Raw genomic sequence first — 26,246 nt, forward strand, 5'->3', positions numbered from 1 at the left:
ATATCTGTAGATTTGTTATTCAAATATGTCATTTAGAAGAACCGCAAATCTTAAAGAGGAAAGATCTTGATAAATATGTGCAAACGCGGCAGAGATTACGCGAAAAAGTTTCCTCACTCAGAACTCCAAGATCCATCCATGATTTGCCTTTTGCTCATGTCACCGTGGTCCGAATCAAACAAACGCGCACCTCTCTTTTTACAACACCGATTTTATAACTCTCTATACCGTCGCCGTCGTTTAGCATTTATTTATTTATTTGTTTGTTTACATCATCATCAATATCTCGCAGTAGACAAGATAAAATATAATAATAATTATAATAATCAAATAATAGTAGAACAATGAGAGGAGGAGTGTTGACGATAATATTGATTATCGTCACTTTGCTGATGATGTCATTGGTTTCAGCTGATGACGGTAGTGGTAGTAATAGCAACAACAACAACAACAATAATAGTAATAGTGAGAGTAGTGGTAGTAGTAGTGGTGGAAGCGAGAGTAGTAGTAGTAGTGGGGAGAATCCACAAGCTCCCTACTTGAATATTTATATTTCAAAGTATAGTCAAAGTAATGAATCTATTGATGGTGTTGCTTGTGGATCTAGTTTAGTTCAAGCTTGCACTAGTATGCAAGATGCATTGGTTTCATACTATACAACACTTGCCAATCGATCAGAGACCACCGAGACATTGTATTGCAAGTTTGTAATGGACCCAAGCTTTCCATACTTGTCATCCAACACCAAAAATTCCCTCAATATCATTGCAAACCAGTCCCTCACACTATTGCTTACCGTCAATCGTGACACTGATAGTACCAATCGTCAAGTAACCATCAACCTACAATCTTCTTCACAATTCATCACTATCCAAGATGATAACAATAATAATAATGACAACAACTATATAATTAATATTAAATTGGAATCGATTACATTTATAAATGGAAATAATAGTAATAGTAATGGAGTTGTTAATATGTACACTAACTCCTCCTCCTCCTCGACTAGTGGTAGTAGTATGAGCTTGTCAATGGTATCATGTCAATTTTTAAACAATGCTAATAGTGCATTGGTCAATATTAGCGGACCGTCAACTGGACTGGAGATGTCTAATTGTCTGTTTGTAAATAACACCAATGTTGACGGTGTATCGCTCATATCATTTAGTGGAGGAGAGATTAATATGCAAGATTGTTACCTTCACGAGAATGCAGTTTCGATGGTAACCAACACCACGTCGGTCATTAGTGTGACGGGAAACACAATGTTGGATATAAACTCGTGCAACTTTTTTGGGAATAGTGCGGGGATGGCCATTGTGTCGGTCAGCGGACAGCCGGCTGGCGGCTATGTCAATATCGTCGATACCGACTTTTCAGACAACCAAGTAACGTCGAGTGGCGCAACTGTCTTTGTCGCCAACACCAACAGTCCCATCACAGTACTGGGCAGCACATTTACAAACGGTGTCGGAGGATCAGCTGTCCGCGTAGAAGTGTCCAATGCAACGATCGACTTGACATCCAACACATTCCAATCGCAGAAAGGTGCCGACTTTGGTGGCGGCGTTCATCTGTACGAGTGTGGACAACACGTCCATATAGCAGAATCAACCTTTACCAACAACCAAGCCATGTTTGGTGGTGCCATCTCATTTTACCAAGTTTACAACTCGAGTATTATCAATGTTACAATGACCAATAATACTGCTGTTTCTGGTGGTGCCATCTTTGCAGATAATGATAATGAAATGGATGACAACAATGATAATCTATCTCTATCACCATCCACTCTTGGTTTGGTTGCCGCTTCTAATAGTAGTGGTAATCATTCTAAAAACTATGATAGAGAGTATTTTATATTGATGATTACAGTTGTGTTTGACGAGAACCAAGCATCAAAGACTGGTGCGTGCATATACTGCGAAAGTGGTACAACCATTGATATATTCAACTTTACAAGTACAAACAATACCGTTGACAACAAGGATTCTCAAATATTGGTGTTTTGTGAAACCGAGAGTGAAAGAGATTCAAAGTTTGGTCCATCCACTCGAATCATTTCACCTGGCAGTCACAGTCATAGTGATAGTGGTAGTGACAGTGACAATGAAGACGACGACAATGGATGTGTCGTCTACTTGGATGTCAATGTCAACATGTTGACCACTTTTATCCCACAATGTGCCAACCCAGAGATGCCAGAGCTCAAAGACAGCAAATGGACACTATCTAAAATAGTCGGACTCTTGTTTGGAGTCGGTCTAGGTGTCTTGCTCATTGGTTCAATCATTTTAATCATTTACAAGAGACAACCAATCATTGAAAGAAGAGCTCAATATACCAAGTTATAGAAAAAGACAAAGGATCCAATTCACACATCCAATTCACACATCTCAATTGTATAAATCACCAAATCCCCCTCCCCCCTCCCCATCATCATCATCATCATCATTTTTAGTTTAGACACTATCATTCACCTTTAGTATGGTATTAGTAGTAGTCGGATACAATGATCAAATCGATCTATCTATTTATTTATATTAAATATTAAATATAATAAATTAATCACACGGAGAGATAGTTATTTATCTATCTTTCTGTTTTTTTTCGCATTCAATTTAATCGATTGATGAGAGACAATTATTTATATGTTTAACTTCTCACTTTCCAGATTTTTGTTTTCATCAATAGATATAAAGAGCAATCGATTGTTCAAGTCATCACATCGCTACTACTACTATTTTACAACAAACAACTTTAGCTATAACAAAAAAGATTATCTTTTCAAAAATAATCAAATTAAAAACAAAATGAATAATAATAATCATAACAATCTTAATAAAGATTTCAAGAGTGCAATTGTAATTGTCCCCCCTCAAGATTTATTGGATCAAGTACAAGCAATTAGAAAGCAACATGATAAGTCATACGAACGGTGGATGCCTCATATCAACTTGTAAGAAAACTCTAGATGAGTCATATATTGTTAACTTGTAATTGTTAATTAAAATCAATTATCTTTTTTTTAGGATCTTCCCATTTGTAAAGATAGATCAATTTGAAGAGAAACATGAACAATTACAGAGTGTATTATCATACTTTTCATCATTCACATTGGTATTTAAAGAGTTTTCAAACTTTCAACATGGAAAGTCTTCAGTGATCTGGCTCAAGCCAGAGACGCCAGACCAACCCAATGCAATCAACCAACTCCAACGTATATTGGAAACGAATCTCCCAGGGTTTGACGAACTTTCAAACAAGTCAGAGGCAGGCTTTTGCCCGCATATGACGGTAGGGCAGTCTGCAGCAGGCAAGCAAACCACCGACAAGATTACACAGTTCCAAACAGACTTTAAGCCAATTGAATTCCAAGTTAAAGAGATTTACCTCATTCATCGTGATGGAGAAGTTCCCTTCACCATTCGAAAGACATTAAAATTGGGTGGTAGTGATTAAACAATGTATCAACCAACCAAACCCCGAATCGATCCAAGTGAAAACAACTATAAATATATATAACACACATTACATTAATTATATCTAAATCCAAAACCAAACTCAACTAGTTGAGTTAACTGATTGGGATGGGATAGGATAGGATAGGATAGGATAGGATGTGTGATGCATATTTATATTTATAGAGTAAACACTTGGAGTGTAAATATATATTAATAAATAAAACACCCACAAGACAAGATTAAAACAAAAATAGAGCAGCCATATTGAATTGGAATGAGTTGTTTGGAATGATGAGTTGTAGATTATCTATCTATCTATCTATCTCGTTGTTCATCTGAGATGAGCTCACTGTATTGTATGTTGTTGTATAATCTTAAAATTCTAAGATGAGAAGAATGAATCATTGAACTCTGAATGGGTGCAAGCAAAGCTTTATCTAAATTTTTAGAATAAAAATTAATTAATAATTATTTAATTGTTTGTGTGTTTTGGGGGACTGTTAAAATTCATAGGGGTTCTTTTTCAAAGATAATAATAAGAGACAAACAGAGAGAGAGAGAAACAAAAAACTTAATTTAAAAGAAGAATAATAAGAAGAACAAACAAATAATAATTACTGTAATTAGAGGAAAACAAGAGAGAGACAAGAGAGAGAAAGGAACAAACTATACAGTTAGTTAGTTAGTCATCAGATTAAACAAGGAGAAGAGAACGAGTAGAGTAGGATAGATAGGAGGTAAATATAATATATTAGTAGTTATATATATTCTGATAGTTTGTATCTTTACTTACAAACTATACTCTACTTCTATTTAAAAAAAAGAAAGAACACTCCATATATTACTAGAGAATTAAAGATGGAAGGATGGAAAGGAACATTTTTTAATGGATTACAAAAGGTGATTGGAATGACAACTGATACATTATATAATATTAGTTTGAAACCACAACAACGATTCTATCGATTTCTTATCAACAATAGTATTAAGTCTTATCTTTTAAATCCCATTCAAAGAGATGAATTCGATACACAGTTTAACAAGGGTGCTAGTATCATTACACTTCAAAGTGTTATTCTAGACAGCGATGTTTTAAATGAAAAGTTTACCAATGGTCTTCCATTTCACTTTGATCAAGTTCGTATTGAACGACTAGAGTTTCATCTTCCCATACTCAAAATTATGAGTGACCCTATTCGTGTACATGTCAAAGGTGTAGAGATTAGCATCATACCAGGTGCTCGAAATGTCAACAACTCCAATAACAACATGTCAGTCATTCATTCCTCCTTATCTTCATCCACTTCTACAACTCCATCGTCAACACTTAGATCATCGATTAGTTCAAGTGTACTTGGTTTGGATAGTTCAATAGAAGACGGTGAATCTATCATTGTAGATAATCGTCCAGAAGAGCAAGATGAGGTGTTTGAAGGTTTACAAGAACATCTTCGTAACATCTTTTCAAATGCAATCGTAGAGATTGAAAACATGTCAGTCTTTATTCAAACACCAGAATCAAAATCAACCATTGAATTTAATATTTCTCATGCTTCATTTATGTATGATAAATCAAATCAACAACAAGAAGAAGAGGATAATAATAATGAAGAAGATGAAGAAGAAGAGATATTAGATAGGGAAGAGGAGGAAGAAGAAGAAGAATATAATAATAATAATAATAATAATAATAATAGTCGTAATAGTTATGGTATACCAAAGATTGAATTTGATCAAGTTTCAGTAATGGTTCATAAAAAAGAAGGATCGGTTATTCAATTGGAACATCAACACTATTTCTTTGCATGTGATCAAGAGACATCAAACCAGATGAATAGAATTCTTATACAACAATCGACCGATACAATGTTGGATATTGATATTCAATTTAATAGTGCAATCAAGGGAAATGTAGGAGAGGATCAAGTATCTGGTTTAATGGATTTAATTAATCGTGTTAGTACTGCATTCCAAGCATTTGATAAAATAACAACAAAGACAACAACAAATTCTTCTTCTTCTTCTTCAACCAAAACAACACCATCTAAAGGAGGATTCAACAAGAGTATTGATGAAAAAGCATTATTACAAGAAGCACCACCAAAAGATATTAGACTTTGTATTAGTATACCAAAGATTCATTATATTGTCAATTTGCCATTAATGGAGGATAGTATATGTACCAAACCAAACTTTAAAATTCATATACTTGGTAATCAATGTAGTGTAGAGTTTTTAAAGGTTTATGAAAGAAATGTCGCTAGTCTATCCTCTTCTTCATATGTTTCAAATCTATCAATTGCATTTGATAATTTGGCAATTGACTTGTTGCCAACTGGAAAGAATAATGAAACCAAGTATAGATGTTTGGCAATTCAATCATTGGATGATGGTGATGGTATACAAAGACCAACTATTTCAATTCAACAAATTGTTCGAGGTAGTGGTACTCAGGTCGGAGGAATAGTTGACAGTTCATCAGAAATATTCCTTTCGGGTATTCCATCAGACACTACTCAATTTAATGAAAAGAAATATTTGGAACATAGTTTTTTGTCGTATCGATCACCTGCCAACATCAACCCATCGATAGAGACTGCCAACAATATTGCCACAACCAAGATCAACTGTATCTTGCCCGATGTGGTGCTGACCATCTTTCAAAGTGACTATGTGTGTCTGATAAAGGCATTTGACCTCAGTTCGGATGCACCACAAACCAGTTGCATGCAATTCACCTTGTCGTCGAGCACTGCAAACATTGAAATGAAGTTTGACAATGATCACAGCAACAATGCCAACTGTCCATCGACCAACCATTTTGTATCATCATTTAGTATTATGGCAAGTGACCTCAACCTATACAATTGTCTAGGTTATCCATCCGATGTATTTGCAGCCAATCAATTTGACTCCTCGTTTATTCATCTTTCACTTTTATCGTTGGATTGTGTCGCAAGATTACTTCCATCATCTTCCTCTAAAATCATCTCTTCATCAAGTCAATTAAATTTAAATTCAAATCAATTAATTGAACAATTATTTTTTTCAACAAATATTGTAAGTGAGAAAAAGAAACAAAAATATTATAATTTAAAATGTTTACTAATACTTTTTATTTTTTATTTATAGAATATTGATGGTATACAATTATTAACATCAACACAAAAAATATCAATATCTCAACAATTTGAATTAACAATTGGTGAAATTTGTTTCATACCTTCAATGACTTTAATTACAGGATTTTTAGATTGGATTAAAGTTGATAATGACAATTGTAATAACAATAATAATAATGTAAAAGTTAATAATAATAATAATAATAATAATGTAAATAGTAGACAACAACAAGAAAAACAAAAACAACAGTCAAATGACAAGTCAAATGATAAATCAAATGCATATCATATAGAATTAAATAATTGTATGGCAAAATATATGAATGAATCATCACAATTAATATTATTGTATGACAAGTTGACAGTATTGGTATCACCAGATGGAAGAAGGGATGATTTATTGCTCATGTTTAATCCAGTTCAAATCCTTCTCAAGAGTTCAGATAGTGGTGGTCACACTCAATTCTCATTCTCTACCATCAAAGATTACATCACGGTTGGCTATTCAAAACAAGAATTAATCATCATGCTCAAGAATGTATTATCGTCAACTCAAGGTCCAAACATTGAGATATTATCCAATCACTATGACTTTACCTTTACAAAGTCGACCTATAATTTGTTTACCACAATTGTTCCTCAATTTATCGATACCATTTCAAAGTATATGGTGTTGCCCAAAGTGGGAGATAATCAAGAGGAACAGATTGAACAAATTGTCGGGTTTGTTGGACAGAGTCAAATCAAGGTTATGGATGATGACTATGATGGTCACCAGAAAACACCTCAATTACATGGAGGAGGATCTTCATCGACTGTTGACAACAACAATAGTCATTTACATAGTACCATTTATGAATTCAATGAAGATGATGGTATTGGAGATTTCGAAGTGATTCATCGTGAAAAGGAATTGGTCATTGCATCACAAATTGTAGTGGTTGATTTATACCTCAATCTAGTGTTTACAGATGAAGAAGATAATAGTGTCGATCCATTACAAAAGAAACAACCCAATAGTGTTAGAATCGAATGTCACATTGCCGATATCTTGTTGCAAAACTTTGAAACTAGTAACCACCAACAACAATCCAACAATAATCATCGATACAACAAATCACTCAAAGTCAATGTCACTGATATCTTTATACACGATAATATCCCCAAGTCACCCTATCGTAATCTATTTGGACCACTATCACACTACAAGGAGAAAAAGAAAAAGAGTCAACATCTCATCTCACTCATACTATACAGTCGTGACGATTCTTTTGGTCGTCAATTCTACAATATCAAATTATTGGTTGATCCTCTATTTATTCAAGCTTATCAATTAACTATTGATTTCTTATTAGATTTTTTTATTAATCAACAAAATCAAAATCAAAATAATGAATCGAAACAACCTCAGTCTCGGTCTCAACAAGAAACAACATTTTATGATGAGATTGAAATATTCCCATTAGAAGTTAGAATTGATTATAAACCAAGAACAACTAATAAGCAAGATAATAATAATAGTAATCAACAACAACAACCACAATCACCACATAATGGACGTCAACAAAATGGAGATAATGGTGGTAATGAAGAAGAGAAATATTCATCATTTACAAGTGGAGAGTATGTTTGGATGTTTAGTATGATTCCATTGAGTGAAGCCAATTTTACATTGAATCATGTACATTTGCAAAATGTGCCGGGTAGCAAGCTGGTAGAGAGTGTCTTGTCAGTGTACCAACCCAACCTGCTCACCAATGGTGTGTTCCAATACTTGGGTGGTGTAGCACCCGTTCGTATCCTCTTTAACATTGGGTCAGGTATCACTGCACTCGTACGTAAACCCATTCAAGAGGCACGTGCCAACACCAATGCAGGTGTAGGTGGTATGGCTGGTGCAGTTGGTAAAGGTGTCGGTTTAGGCATCCAAACACTCACAGTAGAGATTCTCACTGCATCTAGCAAGGTTGTCAGTGCCACATCATCACTACTTGGTAAACTCAGTAACAACTCTTCAACAAACCAAAGTCACATGTACAACACAAACAACAATCATAATCATAGTGGTAGTAGCGGTCACAATTCGATGGATCATAGTGCCAACCAACAACAATTATCAAATCACCCACAATACAACTCAATTTGGGTGAGTCAGCCTGAAAACTTGTCACAAGGTGCCCACAAGGCCATGTCACAGGTGATAGGGGGATTCTACAATGCTGCCATGGGTATCCTCTCCAAGCCAATCACATCGTACCAAGAGAGTGGTACCAAAGGATTCCTCACTTCTCTATTATGGGGTGTCCCAGGTGTTGTCGTATCACCCATGGTTGGTCTTGCCGAAGGTTTCACTTCCTTTTCAATTGGTCTACGTAATTCTTTAGATTCTTCAAGAATTGTAAATGATCATAAAAAATATAAAAGTAATATTCTAAAATAAATAAATAAATAAAGGAAAGAATATTAAGTATTTTTTTGAAAATCTACAAGTTTGTTTATTATTATTTGTTTGTTTGTTTGATTTTGATTTAAAAATCTAAAGGTGAAGAACCAATTTGTGATTTAGGACCACCAGCACCACATAATAAACCACTACCAGATTTCATTTTACTAACTATATCCTCCTTTTTAGATTTAGTTTTATCTTGTTGATCCGAGGAAGATGAATCACCAGATCTGCTAAATTCAGGTTGCAAAGAAATCTTTTCAATGGCCATTGTTCTTCTACGCATCTTGAAAACAAATGACAACATGTCTGGATTGAATGATGGAGCAAGTGTATTTAATCTAGCAATCTTTTTAACGGTAAACATTCCCAAATACTCTTGGAATGCTTCTGGTGTCGATCCCATTCCACTAAACGAGTTGATCGATACCACCGTATCGCACATATGACTAATCTTTTTAACAAAAGATTCACTATAAATATAAGTTGGTACTGTAATCACACAAACTGAAACTGATGATCTTAATAATCCTTTAAGTGAATGTAAAAATTCTATTACTCCTTCCTAAATATATAAAAATAAATAAATAAATAGAATTAATAAATATTAATATTAATATTCAAATTGATTATATGTATGCTTATATTTGTTTACCTCATCATTTGACCATAAAGGAGAAGCAAAAGATTGTAATGCCAATCTTAATATTTTAGTTGATTCGTTGATAGGACCACCTTGAGAGGCACTTTGATTGTATTTTTGAACGAGTTGTTGTAGTTCCATATAGAGACTACGGTATGGTGATGATGACTCGGACTGTGTCTGACTCGTGTACGATAGTGTGTGTAGATGGTTAGGATCGATTGATTGGATATTCATCTTTCTTGTAAAGTCGTATGCATGACAGAACGGTGACGATTGGTTTTGTTGTTGTGTTGCACCGCTTGCCTTTTTAGCATTCTCTGCATCTATGTAGTTTTGATATCTCCATGCTATCTTTAGGTCATCGCTACCGCTATTACCACCACTACCACCATGTTGTTTACGTTGATTACTTTGTTCTTCTGTATCGGCATCCAATTCTTCTTGTCGAGTCATACGTGCTGGCAGTTTGTTGAGAATGTCAAATGCATCATGTCCAATCAACGATGAGAAAAAGACACCGTGGTGTTGAGTGATACCTTCAGCGAGGAAATATTTGAGTAGAAACATGTAAAAGCTTGAATTAATGTCTTCTTCAACCATGAGAATCGAACCAATTGGAATACCTCCGCCGAGGATATCATCTAAATCTCCTAATCCCGTACTAGTCAGCAAGTTACCATTCTGTAATGATAACTTGCATCCTCCTGGTAACTTGTTTGCCGATGGTGTAATTGGTGAAGATGATGATGACTGTCCACCAGCAGCAGCAGCAGGTTGTTTTCGAGTGAATGTAGTTGGTTTATTAACTGACATTTCTATCTATATCTATATCTATATATCTATCTCTACAAACAAGTAAGTAATAAATACTTTAATTAAAGTTAAATGATTCGTTTGTCTCTGTCTCACCTCTCAGACCCTCCTCTCATTGTGAAATTTTGAAAAATGAGAGAAAAGAGAAAATAGACACACTCTGAGTTTGAGCACTTCAAGCAAGATATCTATCTTTATCTTTGTCATTTTCATCATCAATTTATTTATTATTTGTATATATAGTATCAAAGATAGATAGTATAGATAGGATAGGATAGATAGAGTGATCAATAGAGAGATGTCAAATCTAAATAATGGTGCACAAAATGCAATGCCAAGTAAAGTAACTAAAGTAAAGAACAAGTCGGCGGCACCGATACAGATTACTTCGGAACATATATTACGTGTTGCATTGGACGGTGCAGCAACAGAGACACCAAAGGCACCAAAACAACATATCACAGATCAAGATGAACTAGAAGCATATCGTACACGAAAGAGAAAGGGATATGAAGAGACGTTGATCAGAACCACTTCAATGGTCGTCTTTCAAAAGTATGCTTCTTGGGAAGAATCACAAAAAGAGTTTGACCGTGCTCGTTCAATCTATGAACGTTGTCTAGAGAGACACCATCGCAACGTTCAAGTGTGGCTTCGTTATGCCGACATGGAGATGCGAAACAAGTTTATCAATCATGCTCGTAATGTATGGGATCGTGCCGTAGCACTGCTACCACGTGTCCCCCAACTATGGTACAAATACTCATTCTTTGAAGATATGATGGGTAACAGTCCAGGTGCAAGAGCTGTTTTCGATCGTTGGATGCAATGGAAACCTGAACCACAAGCATGGAACTCTTATATAAAGTTTGAAATTAGATTAAATCTTTTAGAAAATGCTAGAAATATTTTTGAAAAGTGTAAGTAACCCTAAACCTAAATGAAATGATTAATTAATAACTTGTTTGTTTGTTTTGTTTATTTATTTTTAGATATACTTGTACATCCATTTACAAAAACATGGATAAAATATGCAAAGTTTGAAGAAAAACATGGTGATGTTACCAAATCAAGATCAATCTTTTCAAGAGCAATTGATTTCCTTGGTGATGAGGGATGTGATGAATCTATATTTATATCATTTGCAAAGTTTGAAGAGAGATACAAGGAAGTCGAAAGAGCTAGATTAATCTACAAATATGCATTGGATCATATTCCAAAGAGTAAAGCTCAATTATTATTTGAAACATTTACCAACTTTGAAAAACAACATGGTGATCGTATAGGTATTGAAGATATTTTATTAAGTAAAAAAAGATTTCAATATGAAGAAGTATGTAAACAAAAAAAAAAGAAAAACAAATAAGATATGATATATATGTAGTATTTTAAAATATGTATTAATTAATTTGTTTCTTTTTCTATTTTTACTCTTTTTAGGATATAAAATTAAATTCAAAAAATTATGATGTATGGTTTGATTATACAAGATTAGAAGAAAATAATGGAGATGTCGAGAGAACAAGAGAGATTTATGAAAGAGCTATATCAAACATACCACCAATGTATGAGAAAAAGTATTGGAGACGGTATATTTATTTGTGGATCAATTATGCATTGTTTGAAGAATTGGGTGCCAAGGACATTGACAAGACACGAGAGGTGTACCAGGCAGTGACCAAACTCATCCCACACAAACAGTTTTCATTCTCCAAGATATGGATCATGTATGCCAATTTCGAGATCCGTCAACTGCAACTACAAAGTGCACGTCAGATTCTTGGACAGGCGTTGGGATTGGCACCCAAGCAAAAGGTGTTGGACACGTACATTCAGCTCGAGATCAAGTTGGGTAGCTTTGACCGTGTCAGAAAGCTCTATGAAAAATACATCCATCTCTACCCAGACAGCTGCGACAGTTGGTCCAAGTTTGCGCAATTCGAGGCAGAGTTGGGTGAAACTAAACGTGTGCGTGGTATCTATGAGATTGCCGTGCAACAAGAGTCGCTTGAAACACCAGAGATTGTGTGGAAGAACTATATCGACTTTGAAATCGAACGAAAGGACTTTGGTGCCGTCCGTGCACTCTACCGTCGTCTGTTGGAGCGTACCAACCACATCAAGGTGTGGATCAGCTTTGCTCAGATGGAGTGCACCGCCGCACAAGAACCAAACAATGCTCGTGATATATTTGCAGAGGCCAACAAGGCTCTCAAGGGTGCTGCCGCCGAAAAGGAAGAGCGTTATATCCTGCTCGAAAACTGGAAGCATTTTGAAAACAAATTTGGCAACACTGAACAAATAGAAGCCATCAACAAACAGATGCCCAAAAAGGTCATCAAAAGAAGAATTGTCAAGAATGATTTCGACGAGGAAACAGTCGAAGAATATTATGACTATGTATTCCCCGAGGAACAAAGTGCTCAACCTAATCTTAAATTCCTCGAGATGGCTCAAAAATGGAAAAAACAAAAAATGGATAATTAACAAAACAAAAAATAAAATTAAAAAAGATAAAGATAAATCAAAATCAAAATCAATCAAAAAATAATATAACATAAATAAGAGGAACAAAAAGAAATTATTATAAAATATTTATCTTTTTCTTTTTTTCTTTTTTTTTTGTAATCTTGAAAAATCATCATCACAAACTATCATCATTGAACAAAGATATATAAATATATAATGATAACAAATACAAATACAATACTTGTAATACCAAACTATGTATTGAAATCGATTATATTAAATTTGGAGCATCCAGCAGATCGAATATGCTTCATGTTGACTTGCAAAAGACTGTTGCAACTTGGACAACAAATAAGGTATTTGTATAAGGTGTGCTATAACTGTGCATTTCTATGCCCTCCTTTTAAATATAAGGTACCTAGTATTGGTAAGATCAAGTTGCTTGACGAGTCTATTTGCCATACACTCATGATTGCTGCATTCGAAAGGGGTATCACGACAAACCAAAGTAGCATCAGTAATGATGGTACAATCACTGAAATACATATACGTGGAAAACAACAAGACAATTGCTCGGAAATAGACCAAGTGACTAGATACACCAAGACTGGTCCAAACAACGATCAAGTAGATATGATCAAATTTACAAGCTTTGACGACACTGACGATAGCATGGTGTGGTCAAAAGATGTATTGCCACAAGGTCTAAAGAGATTGTTGATAGACGACCCATCAGAAGTCAGGGTAGACTTGGCTAGATTACCAGATGGATTGGAGCAACTTCGTATTGGTGATTGTACAAAACTTATTTTTACACTGCCTGGAGGTGAGCTTCCTCCTAGTCTAAACAAGTTGTTTATCCGAAACTCCAACTATTATGAACTACCGATAGTATCACTACCCATGTCACTCACAACATTACGATTAGAAGAGTATGAAGGTATATTCCCATCTCGTCAAAATTATAATATTAATATTAATAATAATGACTCATCAACCCAACCATACCTTCCATTATCAATACAATCACTATATGTACCCGTTGAAACACTTAAATTGATACAACATAATTGGGAGATCAACCTTCCCAACCTTGTGAGACTGGCTGTCTCTTCATTGGATCCCCATCAAAGAGAAACAGACTATCATCAATTGATCTTACCAACCTACATCAAAAAACTAAAGCTCAATTTATCTATTATTACTCTAACTGACTATGCACCTCTGCCAACCAAACTGATATCGTTAAAGTTGTCTGGACCCCTAACAGATACAACTATCCACCCAAGTGTGTTACCAGAATCATTGGTCAAGTTAAGAATCCAATCAGGTAATCCACAGTTACTTCCAGGTTCACTACCATCGACATTGACACATTTAGTCATTCGGTCTGGTGATTTCAATCATCCGCTACCAACTCCACTTCCATCGTCGTTAAAAGTACTCAAACTTCCAGATGGATACTCTGTACCAATACCACAACCATACCCACCAAATCTAACAAGACTACGGTGTGGGTTTATACCAGGACTGCAGACAATGAACATGTGTCCAAATTATCCACCAACATTGACATCTGCAACTATATCAAACTATCTAGTTGAATCGCTGCCACCTAGTATTCATACTCTATCAATCTATCGAAATTTTAATCCAGAGAAACCTAGTGCTAGTCAACTAGCAGCAATTCAAGGTTGTGGACCACCAAATATTAAGCATCTAGTAGTATCGGTGATTAATCACCAAAAAACAATACCCATCCATTTTGATACACTGGTTCATCTTGAAACATTGATGATCCGATTTAAAAGAACCACCTCTTCATCCATCACCACATTAGATAAAAGAGTATTTGCAATCAGAAGATTATCACCAGACACTCTATTAATCCTCTCGACTGATTTACAAGGCGGTATATTCAATCGTAATGATTCTATTCAATTTCAATCTTTTTTCTATTCTTTAAGAATTTAAACAAAAAAAATAAATTAAGAAAATCTATTTTTGGGTTTGGCATTCTTATTCTTATTCTTATATTCTTTGAAGATATCTTCTCTTTTGTTTAAGAAGGATCTTCTTATTATTATTACCACTCCACTTAACGAACGACACTTGATCTCCTTGTTTTAATAGACAACATTATTTGTTTAATATATATATTTAAGAAAAGATAGATAGAAAGAAAGAAAGAAAAAGATGAGTGAACAACAACCAAATAATAATAATAATCATATAGAATATATTGATGTAATGAATGAAGATGGTACACCAACTGGTACTAGTCTACCAAGAAGTGAAATACATCGATTGGGGATATGGCATAAAGTGATCCATGTATGGTTGGTCGATTGTAATGGTGACGTATTGATTCAACAACGAGCTGCAAACAAAGAGTCATTTGCATCAATGTGGGATATATCTTGTGCCGGTCACATTGAAGCTGGTATGAATAGTCGAGATAGTGCCATCAAAGAACTATCCGAAGAGTTGAGTGTACATTTAAACAATCAAGAACAATTAGAATACCTCTTTACTAGTAAAAAGAAATTTGTACTTCATAATGGTATGATATATAATATAATCTATCTATCTATCTATCTATCTATCTATCTATCTATCATCTCTGTCTCTCTTTCTAACTCTTGTTATTTGTTGTGTATAGGAAAATATTTAGATAATGAAATAGCAGATGTATACTTGTTGACCTATGATCAACCGATTGACGTCAAATCCTATAAACTTCAAGTGGAGGAAGTGCAAGGTGTCAAACTCATCAAACACTCTGAGCTACGTGACATGGCAGAACGTATCGATCCTACCTTTGTCCCTCTACGACTTGAAAATCAACCCTTTGAAGAATGTACCTATAAACAATTATTCGATGTACTAAATAAGAGATATCCTCAATACTAGTAGCCTCGACAAAATAAAGAAATAAATTAAAAAAAATCAAATTTTTGCCCTCAGATGCTTTTCATTGATCACTTTGTGTAGTTGATTGTAGTAGTATTAGTAGTTATATAGTATAGTATAGTATAAAGAGAGAGATGTCGTCAGGATACGGTGCTTTTGGTGGATCAGGAAGATGCTTCCCAATATGGTCTGATTTTACTACTTGTATCACCGAACAATCAATCGAATTGTGCGAACCATATAGAACCGATTACTTGGAATGTTTACATAACTTTAAAGAAGTATGAACAACAACAACAACAACCATTCATCATAACACATAGATACAATACAAGCAATGTAGAGGCTGCAGAAGTAGTATTGAACTAGAGTGTCAATGAATGAATGGAGACACATGAATGAATACTAATCACTTCACTTCACTTCATCAACCTTCATTACATTAGTATAAATCTAGAGCATCATCAGATTACGGAAAGGATTCAGTCGAGAGAACCAACAGAGTAAAGGAAGCTATTCAACAAGTACAAGACTACGAAGCAAAGGTTGGCAAAGAATGCTAATCTTTTTTGGATCAATAATAATAATAACATCAATGATAGAATAGACCTTTTTAATAACAAACAAACAACAAAACTCGTATTATATATATATAAAGAATTACAAAACTTAAACAACAAACTTATACCCAAAGATACTAAATAGTATCTCAATCAAACTATCATCCTTGATGGATGATCAATGATATTGAATATGGATTTGGTCAAGAAGAGAACAAGAAACTATGTTGATACAGAATGTGCAAAGACGATAATGATAACACAGGATGACGATCGTTATGAACATTGCAAACATGGTGAACGTGATGATGATTGAAGTTCGTTCGATTCTATTCAGTTAACTATTTTGTCGGCAAAGTAATTGTCATCATCATCATATTCAACACCATGGATGGATGGATAGATGATTGACGATCATGTGTTATAGATCGTATTAGTAGGGAGGGGGGTGTTTATAAATAGTATTTTTGGCGATATTAATATTACTACAATTTGATCTGATGAGTGTAGTCTGCGACTGCAAATATTATTTTTTGTTCTATTTTATTTTATCTCTCTCAAGACTAGTTGATTATCATCATTATTCTTTTTTCTCTCTGTTTGTCAATTGAGTAAAGGATAGATAAGATAGAGAATATTACAGTCTAGAAATAGAAAAAGAAGAAAATATAATATAATATCACGATTGATTGATTGATTGGTACTATCTATCACCATGTTGTTACAGAACGAGGCTGTTAAAGCATCTGGATTGGTTGGAGTATTGGTTGCCTATGGTCTCGTAGAATGGTGGAACCTGCAAAAGGATATGTCATCGTCATCAAAGATCAGCAATGACACTAATAGTAATAGCATTGATACCAACAAGATAGTAGTAGAAAAGAAGGAGAATATAGAACAACAACAACCAAAACAAAAGAATAATACTAGTAATGTATCACAACAACAGTCAATAACAAACAAGAACAATATCAAGTCAAAAGATTCAATTACGGCGCCGCCAACAACAAATACAATCATTACGACCGATGTAGCAACAACACAAACTAACACTATAAAGAAATCGAATAATAATAATCAAAGTGTAAGTCATTAATGATATTGTCACTAGTGATTGATGTTGTAGTTTATTGACTTTTTTATTCTCTCTCTCTCCGTCTATCAGATATCATATGAAAATGTAGACTCTAGTTTGATATTCTTTGATAGAAATAATCAATTAAAGAGAAGAGTATTTGATTAATTAATTAAATTGATAAATCATATCATGATGGATGTATATAAATAGATAATTTGGACTACAATAATAATGGTTGGATGGAAAAAATAACAAAAAAAGAACAAATCAATAAGAGGATTATTTAGATTTCCATTAAGTACTTTTCCACTCCAATCATCTTTTTTCAATCAATTGAATACGAATAACAATACGCTGTAAATAAATAATAATAATAATAATAATAATTAAAATATACTATATATTACTTTTTTTTCCTTTAATTTTTAAACGTAGGGATGGATTAACGACGTTTTGAACATTTATTACAATTGCAAGTGAAACCATATTGAGAAGAAAGAATGGATTGTCTATCTTTGAATGGATTGCTTTCATCAATGTACGAGGTTAACAACTCTTGACCCTTTTTAATATCTTGTTTGGCAATCATGACTGCTATTGCCTTGGTCACGCCGTCGCGTTGTTCTCGACCCATCTCGATATTGGGAGCACATGAATGATTGAGACATGCAAAAATGGGAATCAAAGCACTGCCCAAACAATATTGTCTTAGTTTTGGTTGCATCTTTTTGTTTTTGGCACCTGTATTGATCACTGTCTCCTCTCCATACACAAATGTTGATATTGAATTATAATTAATTAATCCTAATATTTCATCATAAAATTTATTACTAAACACTAAATAAACAAAACAAATAAATTAGAACATTATTATTTCTTTTTTCTTTTCTTTTTTTTGTTTCTTTTTTCTTCTTACACTTTTCCAATTCTTCAATTAAAATTTTGTTATCTGATTTATATTGAATGGTATCTAGAGATGTTAGTTTAATGCCATAGGATTGTTTGAGGAATGCGAGGAGTGGTTTGTATTGGTTTTGGAGCTCTTCCAAGTTGTTGCCATTAAAACTTTTTTGAATTTGCATGAGTGGGTCGCGACGGAGATGTTGGAGTTTGCCAAGTGCCAAGTTGCAGTTCTTGACATGTCCCTTCTTTAGCTTGGTCGAGATGATGGCGATGATACGCTCGGCCAAAAGGAGCGACGCCTCTGTCGGCACGCCATGGACCATCTTTCTGTACTCGGTGATCCCATGCACCCTCGAGACAACGTCCAACTCGCCAGCCTGTGGTTGAGACATACTACCGCACTCTTGGCAATGGTATTCGTCCCACGCGTCATCTCTACACTTTTCACTACAATATTTGGTTGTATCTACAGTATTACTACCAATCATTATACGTGTACATCCATATTTACATAATACAACCTTCTCTGCTGTCTCTGTCTCTGAGACCTTTGGCAACTGACCCATACAATGATCACAAAATAATCTTTGGTATGTGTTGATGTCAAGAGATGGAGATTTGATATTGGCGTAGAGATCCGTGTCAGTAAAGACAACGTCACCCTTTTTAACATCGCATCTTGCAAATAGAGACTTGCGACGAATCTCATCGGTGTAACGCAACTCGATCTTGCCATAGTGGTCGGGTTTCTCTGTGAGGATGGGTTCGTAAAACATCTTCATCTTGCTGTTGTTGAGTCCGTTGGTGGCCTGTGTCAATAGAGTGTTGTGTGCGTTGGCAGTCTTGTCGTTGGGGTCGACTGCAATACGACGGATGCACTGCAAGTATGCATCCTTTGCCTCTTTATAACAATCGAGTCCTATCAAACTCTCTGCCATACGCAAGTACGCTTTGGCAAATGTGTCGTCAAACGATATCGATTTCTTTGCATCATCCAATGCTTCCTGATAGTTTTTTAATTGTGCTGGTGCATTCAACCAAGATACTGCACGGTTACAGTACAATTGACTTGCCAATTTCTTTAATCTTGTCATATTCTCATCTTCCTTTTCTCCATCTACAACTACTCCTCCTCCTCCTCCTACATGTTGTTGAAGGTATTCACCAATTGCAACAACACCTTTAGAGTAACTTGAAATAGCTTCCTTGTAGTTTTGTTTAGAGTATTCTTGATTTCCTCTATCTTTGCATGATTCTGCTAGTTGTATAGTTTCTTGTAATAATAATAATACTGTATCTGTCATTGAATTATTCAATCATATGCGAATGAAACATGTGAATGCAAATGAAATAAAAGAACATAATTTGTCTTGTCTCTCTTACTCGGTTTATTCGTTTTTTTTCACTTTTTGTTGTTCTCCCCTTTCCCTCTCTCTTGTTCATTCTTCTCTAACTCTCTTATATATATATATTTATATACATTTATATATTAATACATAGTATAGTATAGTAATAGTAGATAGATTATATCAACTATTTGAAAAGATGGATATCATTAAAGAAGATAAGAATCTAAAACGTACAATTGATGAGTCAATTGCTACAGATAAGGATGTTGCCGAAGGACAAGCAACAACTACAACAACCACACCATCAACTGATGAAGCAGTCATTGTAGCACCAGTCATTGTAGCTGTAGACGGTACTACCACTGTCGTTTCAACAGGTGAAGGTGATGAAAACAAGCGTTTCAAGACTGAAGATGATAACTCTGCTACCACTACTAGTACTACTACCGACGTTACTACTACCGCTGCAGATGCTACTGCTACCGCTGCTACCACTGCTACTGGAGTAGCTGGAGAAAAGATTAAATTGGTTGTATTCAATCTTCCAAAGTTCATGTCAACTGATAAGTTTAAAAAGTTCTTGGCAAAGAATAACATCACATATATAACCTGTAAAAAGGTATTTAAAGAACAATTTGGTATCATTGTTGTTGATGTATGTAAATCTAAATATAAACAAAAAGATATATATATATATATATATATATTATTACATTCAAAGATTACTTACTTGGATATTTCTTTTACTTTTTTAGGGACCAGAAAAAAAAGAAGAAGTAATGACAAAATTGAATGGATTAGATTGTGAAGGAGGAATACTTAAAGTAATTTTAAAAGGTGATGGAAAGAACAACAAAAATAATAATAATAATAATAATAATAATAATAACAATAATAATAGAAATAATCAAAATAATCAAAATAAGGAACCAGAGAAATTAAAGGTGATTGAAGATGTAGTGAATCCATGGCATTCGGTTGATTACCAAGAACAATTGGCAAGAAAGAAAAAGTATGTGACCAAGGTGTTGGCAGATATTGTACCGGCTGTTAAAAAGGATTGTGGATACAATAATACGGGCAAGTTCCCCGATTGGTTGAAAAATGCTACCAAGAATACTCCATGTTGTCCACTTGAAGAGGTGGTTGCCTCGCCGGTGGTCGACGGATACCGTAACAAGTGTTCGTACACGATTGGGCTGTTGAGTGATGGCACACCGTGTGTTGGGTTTGCGTTGGGCCGTACGGCTAATGGCGTGACGGTGGTGGGCGACCCATCTGGCTGCCGTATCATTTCGGCACGTTCCAACGCGATTAGAGCACACCTCGAAACATATGTGCGTGCCAGTGCACTCAAGCCATACGAGAAGACCACGCATACTGGCTTTTGGCGTCAATTGACGGTGCGTGACTTTACAACGGGCGAAGCTATGGCCACCGTGCAGGTCGGTCCACAGGGTGTGGCGGCCGACGTGGTCAAGGAGACGATCGACGGGTTGACCGCACATTTCAAAGACCTGCCAGCCGACAGCCAAGCACACGTCACCTCGTTCCAAGTACAATACTATGACGGTGTGAGCAATGCCGCGCCGGTCGACCACCCCGTGACGACTGTGTACGGACCCGACCACGTACACGAGAAGCTGTTGGGCTACGAGTTCCAAGTATCGAGCAACGCCTTTTTCCAAGTCAACTCGGCTGCCACCGAAAAGTTGTATAGCAAGGTGTTGGAGTGGGCCGACTGCGCCAAAGACACTGTTCTACTCGACGTGTGCTGCGGCACCGGCACGATTGGCCAATGCGTCTCTGGCAACGTCCGTCACATTTACGGGCTCGAGCTCGCACCCGACGCTGTCAAAGATGCCATCAAGAACGCCCAACACAACAACATTACCAACGTCGACTATCTCGTCGGCAAGGCCGAAGACACTATGAGCGGACTCGTCAGCCGTATCCACAACACCTTTGGCAACACTGTCAAAGACGGCGACATTATCGGTATTGTCGATCCACCCCGTAGCGGTCTCCACCTCGACGTCATCAAGGCACTCCGTGGGTTCGAGGCTATGAAGCGTCTCGTCTATGTATCATGTAACCAAAACTCACTCATCCAAGATGCCGCCAAACTCTCAAAAACCATCACCAACAATATGCGTGGTACCCCCTTCCGTCCAGTCAAAGCCATCGCTTTTGATCTCTTCCCTCACACTGAATTAGTTGAAGTTGTTGTATTATTTGAACGTGTAGATTATAACAACTCGAAACAACCAGAAGCAGAGACAGTAGTAGTAGAAACAACTGCTCAACCAACCGAACCAGCTCCAACTGCAGTACCAGCTAAAATTGAAGAGCCAGTGATTACTACAACAACAGAATCAACTCAAGTAGTAGAACCAAAAACATCTATATCAAAGTTAAATTGGGCTGAAGAAACAGACAAAGAAGAACAAGAAAAGTTGGCATCTCAAAACTCCCAAAAATAACTTAAAACATTATATATAAATAAATTAATAAATAAATTAAACCCAAACAAACAAACAAAATAAATATATATATATGTATTTATATTTATTTATGTTTTACATCGAGAGAGTATGAACTTGATCTGTCGATTTCTTTTATGGGGTACACATCTTGCAAATCAAGAAGTTGATAGTACGGATCGAGATCTGGACATTCGATCAATGAAATTTTATTTTAATTTTTTGGGAAAGGGCTGCGGTCATAGCCGTTGGTCTTGATCAAACAGTGATTTATTATTATGCTTCGAAGGGTGTCACCAAAACATTGTTACACTTTCACGACGCAACACGATTGATCATTATCATAATAGAATAATAATAATAACCCTCATCATCATCACCACCGTTGCGATTTCATTTTTGTTAGAACACTGTGACAAAAAAAGGGGGGTATCTAGATATTCACACCATCATCATCATCACAACCATTAACGAAAGTAAATTGGTTGTTTAACCATTTTTATTTATATATATATATATTTTTAAAGGATTAGAGATAGATAGATAGTAGACAAGAACTAAATCAAAAAGGAAAAGCTATAACTTCATTGTGCACTTTCCCTTCCAACAAACCAACAATAGTAGCAGTCGAGTTTTCTTCCCCTTCCAACCCAAATATTTGTAAAATAGTAGTATAGTAGAGTAGTAGCATTAGTAGTAATAGTCAGATATCAGGAACTTGGACACACGCCAAATATATTTAGAATATAATATAAATATTTATATAACAAGAATTTCTTAAAGTATGCAAACTAAACTCTTTACCCACCTCACACATTTCCAATCCATTCATTCGTAATCGATCAACAAATAATATCAACAGTATTGTCTACTGTTGGGATTGGGAATTGATTTAAACACTACAATGATGATGCTTACAACAATAGCTGCAGAAATAGAATTTTCAACTATTTTGTGTGGGTAAACTGGCACAACCCCCCCTCCTATATATCCAATCATTTCACTGCACTGCTGTAATGACAGTCGACTCCTCTCTCTCACTCTCACAACAACTTAGAAATTAGATACACAGATACACCAATGATGTGGTTGATTTATTGACACACAAAGGGTAGGGTGCGCACAAACTTTGTGGGTGTTTAAACATCGTTACAACAACAAGTCATCCACTCCATCATCCATACATACATAAACAGTGTTTATGTATGTTATGTTATCCTCTTCCTCTTCTTCTTCATTTTATATATTTATTCTATCTGTCGTTTGTGTTGATTGTTGATTGATTATCATTCATCTTCATCTTCACTCTTATATATATTTATTTATATTTATTTATATATCTTTATTTTTGTTTGTTTTGTTTTATTCTCTATCTCAACAGTGTTAGCAGCGTAGCGACCGATCGATCGATCGTTAGAACCCAACAGACAGACAAACATTTTTGTTTTTCTTTTTTTTTTAAATCACGCATCCAATCAGAGTAGTTTTTTTTAAGTTACTGATTTGATTGTTAACAATAACTATATTTATTTATTTATTTATTTATTCATTTATTCTATAGAAATGACAACTAGTAAAGCAAAGATGACATTTAAAGGAGCAGCTTCATCGATTAGAGATGGTGTTGGATTGTATTTTGGTGTATTGAATGCACAAAATCAAAATCAACAACAACAGATGGGCGACGATAATAATGGTATGAATAATAATCAACACCATGGAGACACTGGTTCACCAACAAACGAGGAACCGTATTGGATGAAAGATAGTTTTTGGGAAAAACAACACCCACGAAACGATGTTGAAATGCATCCATATCCTGATGCACCCCCTTCCTACGCATCACATGCTTTCCAACAACAACAAATGCAACAACAACAAATGCAATATCAACCGCAACAACCTGGATTACAACCACCACCAGCAATGTTGGATTACTATCCACCCAATGTATACGTATCGGATGGTGATGAATCATTGAGAGGTCGTGGAAGAGGTAGAGGAAGAGGTAGAGGAAGAGGTGCTGCAGCTAGTCAAGGTCGTGAACACACCTCAACAGAGATGGGTCCTGTTTCAGGTAGTGGCGGTGTAGTACCACCCTCGACACCATCAGCACAGCACTCACACCATACTAGTATGGGTAAAGGTGGAAAAGGGTCACACCCATCAAGACAATCGAATCTGTCTCGTGGTATTTCATCGTATGCGCTCAAAAATGAAGCCGATGGTATGGGACCACCACCAGCACCACCCCAACAATACACACCCTACTTTATCATACTCGTATCGATCATTGACACTTGTCTATTGATTTGGGAGATTGTATTGAATGGTGGATTCGAGCCGTGGAAGACTAACCCTTGGTTTGGTCCATCTGCCTCGACTCTGCTCAATGTCGGTGCAAAGTATGCACCACTGATTCTATACGGTGAATGGTGGCGTTTCTTTTCACCCATCTTTCTACATGTTGGTATTTTCCATTTACTCATGAATCTTGGTACACAGCTACGTATTGGTATGCAACTTGAACGTTCCTATGGTGCTCATCGTATCGTTCCCATCTACCTACTCTGTGGTGTTATGGGTAATCTTTGTAGTTCCATCTTTCTCCCACTATCCGTGCAAGTCGGTGCTTCGGGATCTATCTTTGGGTTCCTCGGTGTATTGCTCGCCGATTTGGCACGTAATTGGAGTGCACTCGCCTCGCCATACCTCAACTGCTGCTCACTCGTCTTTACGATCATCACTTCATTTGCCGTCGGTCTCTTTTTGCCAGGTGTCGACAACTTTGCTCATTTTGGTGGTTTTGTTATGGGTATCTTGACAGGTCTTATCTTTTTGCCATCACTCACCCCTAAAAAGGCCGTTGGCAAGCGTCTCTGTCTCATCATCATTGCCATCCCCATCACAGTAGCCGCTTTCATTGCCCTCTTTGTTGTATTCTACCGTCAAATCGATACCAAAGATTGGTGTCCAGGTTGTAAATACATTACTTGTCTTGAAGTTTTACCTTGGTGTAAAGTTTCAAGTACTTAAAAATATAATTAACGATTAAATTAATAACGAATAACGAATAATAATAATAGTAATAATACGATAATCAACCAACAACCAGTCACACAAGTATATTTATAGATTAATAATAATAATAATGAATTAGTTACTCCATTCCTATCTCTCTCTTTTTCTTTTCTTTTTTGTACAAATAACAACAACAACAAATCAATCACACCGCCAACATAATGCGCCAACCCCAGAACATTAATTAATAACTAAAAATCAAACAAAACAAAACAAAACAAATAATATAATATAATATTTATATTTAATAAAATAGTAATAATAATATATTTGTATCATACCAAATTAGATTAATCTGATCATTGTTTTTACCTTTTTAGAAAGAAAGTATTAAGTATACTTTATAGTTTTTTTTTTTTTGATCAAAAAAAAAAAAGAGTTGAAAAAAACGAACCAACTGGTCGAAAATAGAGTGCACCGTCCCGATTTGGACAGGAATGACGGATAACTACTTTGCGTAGATCTGATATTGGTCAGAAAATATAAAAACTAAAGTGATATACACCATTCAAGGATAGAGAGAGAGAGATAATAGTTAGATATGCGTACATAACCCCCCTTTGCAAAGAAAGAAATGACTTTCGTCAGAGACGGGTGGTTTGGTGTGATTCTTCCCAAAGCAGTTTAAAAAAAAAATAAAAATCTTTTAAATTTAATTTTTGCAAGAAGATCATTCATTACCAAAACAACTTTATCACTCTCTGTGTCATAATTATTACAACATTCATTCATTCATTCATTATTCACAACAAACAAACAAATTTGTATTGCTCCACGATCGAGTTGTCACTATTTCAATTTAACTATAGTTTAGTAGTAGTAGTATCAGTAGACAAACACAAACACAAACACACATTACATACCATCCATTGATCAAGTTTACAATTATCATCAAGAAGAAGAAGAAAAAAGAAGA

The 26,246-nt window shown here is 35.4% G+C and overlaps 12 protein-coding genes across 12 annotated transcripts; 10 read left to right on the forward strand and 2 right to left on the reverse strand.

Annotated features, from left to right (window-relative positions):
• Positions 1-344: 344 nt before the first annotated feature.
• DFA_12285 (uncharacterized protein) lies at positions 345-2,357 on the forward strand (the record flags this gene model as incomplete). Its single annotated transcript, XM_004353869.1, has 1 exon — positions 345-2,357. One exon carries the CDS (start codon positions 345-347, stop codon positions 2,355-2,357), a length of 2,013 nt encoding a protein of 670 aa, XP_004353921.1.
• A 459-nt stretch (positions 2,358-2,816) lies between these two features.
• Positions 2,817-3,465, forward strand: DFA_12286 (uncharacterized protein; the record flags this gene model as incomplete). Its single annotated transcript, XM_004353871.1, has 2 exons — positions 2,817-2,962; positions 3,036-3,465. The coding sequence occupies 2 exons, from the start codon at positions 2,817-2,819 to the stop codon at positions 3,463-3,465; spliced, it is 576 nt and encodes a 191-aa protein (XP_004353923.1).
• An 860-nt stretch (positions 3,466-4,325) lies between these two features.
• On the forward strand, positions 4,326-9,029 carry DFA_12287 (uncharacterized protein; the record flags this gene model as incomplete). Its single annotated transcript, XM_004353873.1, has 2 exons — positions 4,326-6,527; positions 6,600-9,029. The coding sequence occupies 2 exons, from the start codon at positions 4,326-4,328 to the stop codon at positions 9,027-9,029; spliced, it is 4,632 nt and encodes a 1,543-aa protein (XP_004353925.1).
• An 88-nt stretch (positions 9,030-9,117) lies between these two features.
• On the reverse strand, positions 9,118-10,494 carry elp4 (RNA polymerase II elongator complex subunit; the record flags this gene model as incomplete). The annotated part of the gene is made up of 2 exons (XM_004353875.1): positions 9,118-9,600; positions 9,691-10,494. 2 exons carry the CDS (start codon positions 10,492-10,494, stop codon positions 9,118-9,120), a joined length of 1,287 nt encoding a protein of 428 aa, XP_004353927.1.
• A 298-nt stretch (positions 10,495-10,792) lies between these two features.
• Positions 10,793-12,981, forward strand: CRNKL1 (HAT repeat-containing protein; the record flags this gene model as incomplete). The annotated part of the gene is made up of 3 exons (XM_004353877.1): positions 10,793-11,414; positions 11,487-11,827; positions 11,935-12,981. The coding sequence occupies 3 exons, from the start codon at positions 10,793-10,795 to the stop codon at positions 12,979-12,981; spliced, it is 2,010 nt and encodes a 669-aa protein (XP_004353929.1).
• Positions 12,982-13,268: 287 nt separating this feature from the next.
• Positions 13,269-14,937, forward strand: DFA_12290 (uncharacterized protein; the record flags this gene model as incomplete). Its single annotated transcript, XM_004353879.1, has 2 exons — positions 13,269-13,319; positions 13,378-14,937. The coding sequence occupies 2 exons, from the start codon at positions 13,269-13,271 to the stop codon at positions 14,935-14,937; spliced, it is 1,611 nt and encodes a 536-aa protein (XP_004353931.1).
• Positions 14,938-15,159: 222 nt separating this feature from the next.
• DFA_12291 (uncharacterized protein) lies at positions 15,160-16,439 on the forward strand (the record flags this gene model as incomplete). The annotated part of the gene is made up of 4 exons (XM_004353881.1): positions 15,160-15,526; positions 15,626-15,846; positions 15,993-16,157; positions 16,323-16,439. The coding sequence occupies 4 exons, from the start codon at positions 15,160-15,162 to the stop codon at positions 16,437-16,439; spliced, it is 870 nt and encodes a 289-aa protein (XP_004353933.1).
• Positions 16,440-16,629: 190 nt separating this feature from the next.
• Positions 16,630-16,752, forward strand: DFA_12292 (uncharacterized protein; the record flags this gene model as incomplete). The annotated part of the gene is made up of 1 exon (XM_004353883.1): positions 16,630-16,752. One exon carries the CDS (start codon positions 16,630-16,632, stop codon positions 16,750-16,752), a length of 123 nt encoding a protein of 40 aa, XP_004353935.1.
• Positions 16,753-17,151: 399 nt separating this feature from the next.
• Positions 17,152-17,679, forward strand: DFA_12293 (uncharacterized protein; the record flags this gene model as incomplete). The annotated part of the gene is made up of 2 exons (XM_004353885.1): positions 17,152-17,520; positions 17,662-17,679. The coding sequence occupies 2 exons, from the start codon at positions 17,152-17,154 to the stop codon at positions 17,677-17,679; spliced, it is 387 nt and encodes a 128-aa protein (XP_004353937.1).
• Positions 17,680-17,956: 277 nt separating this feature from the next.
• Positions 17,957-19,721, reverse strand: DFA_12294 (uncharacterized protein; the record flags this gene model as incomplete). The annotated part of the gene is made up of 2 exons (XM_004353887.1): positions 17,957-18,351; positions 18,431-19,721. 2 exons carry the CDS (start codon positions 19,719-19,721, stop codon positions 17,957-17,959), a joined length of 1,686 nt encoding a protein of 561 aa, XP_004353939.1.
• Positions 19,722-19,962: 241 nt separating this feature from the next.
• Positions 19,963-22,249, forward strand: DFA_12295 (uncharacterized protein; the record flags this gene model as incomplete). Its single annotated transcript, XM_004353889.1, has 2 exons — positions 19,963-20,421; positions 20,522-22,249. The coding sequence occupies 2 exons, from the start codon at positions 19,963-19,965 to the stop codon at positions 22,247-22,249; spliced, it is 2,187 nt and encodes a 728-aa protein (XP_004353941.1).
• Positions 22,250-23,812: 1,563 nt separating this feature from the next.
• Positions 23,813-25,285, forward strand: DFA_12296 (beta-lactamase family protein; the record flags this gene model as incomplete). Its single annotated transcript, XM_004353891.1, has 1 exon — positions 23,813-25,285. The coding sequence occupies one exon, from the start codon at positions 23,813-23,815 to the stop codon at positions 25,283-25,285; it is 1,473 nt and encodes a 490-aa protein (XP_004353943.1).
• Positions 25,286-26,246: the final 961 nt, after the last annotated feature.

This window comes from Cavenderia fasciculata, assembly GCF_000203815.1.
Source record: "Cavenderia fasciculata unplaced genomic scaffold Scf_EUAJFUG02HR96I-5, whole genome shotgun sequence".
NCBI lineage: Eukaryota > Evosea > Eumycetozoa > Acytosteliales > Cavenderiaceae > Cavenderia > Cavenderia fasciculata.